The 822-nt window shown below is 64.7% G+C and overlaps 1 protein-coding gene across 1 annotated transcript in view; it reads left to right on the top strand.

Annotated features, from left to right (window-relative positions):
• Nucleotides 1–125, top strand: part of HSPB7 (heat shock 27kDa protein family, member 7 (cardiovascular)) — a gene marked incomplete at its 5' end in the record, with an annotated part of 1,254 nt that extends 1,129 nt beyond the window's left edge. Inside the window, one exon of the mRNA XM_010139913.1 lies at nt 64–125. Coding sequence (XP_010138215.1) covers nt 64–125 — 62 coding nt within the window. The remainder of the gene's footprint in view (nt 1–63) is intronic.
• Nucleotides 126–822: the final 697 nt, after the last annotated feature.

The following is an 822-nucleotide window of genomic DNA, read 5'->3' as shown; positions in this document are numbered from 1 at the left end:
GCACGTTGGTCATCCCCGCCCGGCGCCGTCCCAGCACCCACCCCGGTGCCAGCACCCACTCTGGTGCCAGCACCCGTCCTGGTGAGCCCCCGCAGATGCTGTACCGCAGTGAGGTCACGCTGTGAGCTGGTGGCGGGTAAAGGAAGGCTTCTTGCCCCAAATGATGCCACCCCCGGTGCTGTGGCGAGGCTTGGCCGGTGCCTGCTGGCCACGTCCCCCTCCCCACCCTCGGTGCTCCAGCTCTGCTTATAAAGTCCTTTTATTAAATTAATATAAAAGTCTCTGTATTTACATGGGGAGGGGGGCACAGCAGAGAGGTGGCAGGACTCCCCGTTCTCAGCCAAGAGATGCTGAGGAAGGGGGGAACAGTGTCCAGCCATGTCCCCGTGCCACCCTGAGCAGGGACGCTGTGGTTCCTGTGGGTGGGGGAGTGAGGGCAGTGGCCGTGCCAGGGGGCACCAGGGCCCAGGAGGACAGAGGTAGTGAAGAGGGAAGCCCCAAGTGCTGGCAGGGAGATGGGAGGTCACAGGCAGGCTGGCTGTCCCCCAGCACAGGGAGGGGACAGCAGCACTGGACTGAAGGTGCCCATCCCTATGCCAAGCCTGGCACAAGTGGACAGGGGGTGAGTATCACCCGGTACCTGCTGGGGGTCCTTGCGGCACCTGGGGACAGAGGGTGGGGACCACACCTCACTGGCCCTTGGGGGGGTCATCACCATCATCACCCCCAGGACCGGCCTCACAGGGCATGTGGTGGTGCTGGTGGCGGTCCCAGAGCTGGCGCAGGGCAGTGGTGTCAGGCTCGGTGGCGCTGGCAGTGCTG

This window comes from Buceros rhinoceros, unplaced genomic scaffold, assembly GCF_000710305.1.
Source record: "Buceros rhinoceros silvestris isolate BGI_N320 unplaced genomic scaffold, ASM71030v1 scaffold29657, whole genome shotgun sequence".
Lineage (NCBI taxonomy): Eukaryota > Metazoa > Chordata > Aves > Bucerotiformes > Bucerotidae > Buceros > Buceros rhinoceros.
This window is presented reverse-complemented; position numbering and strand designations above follow the sequence as displayed.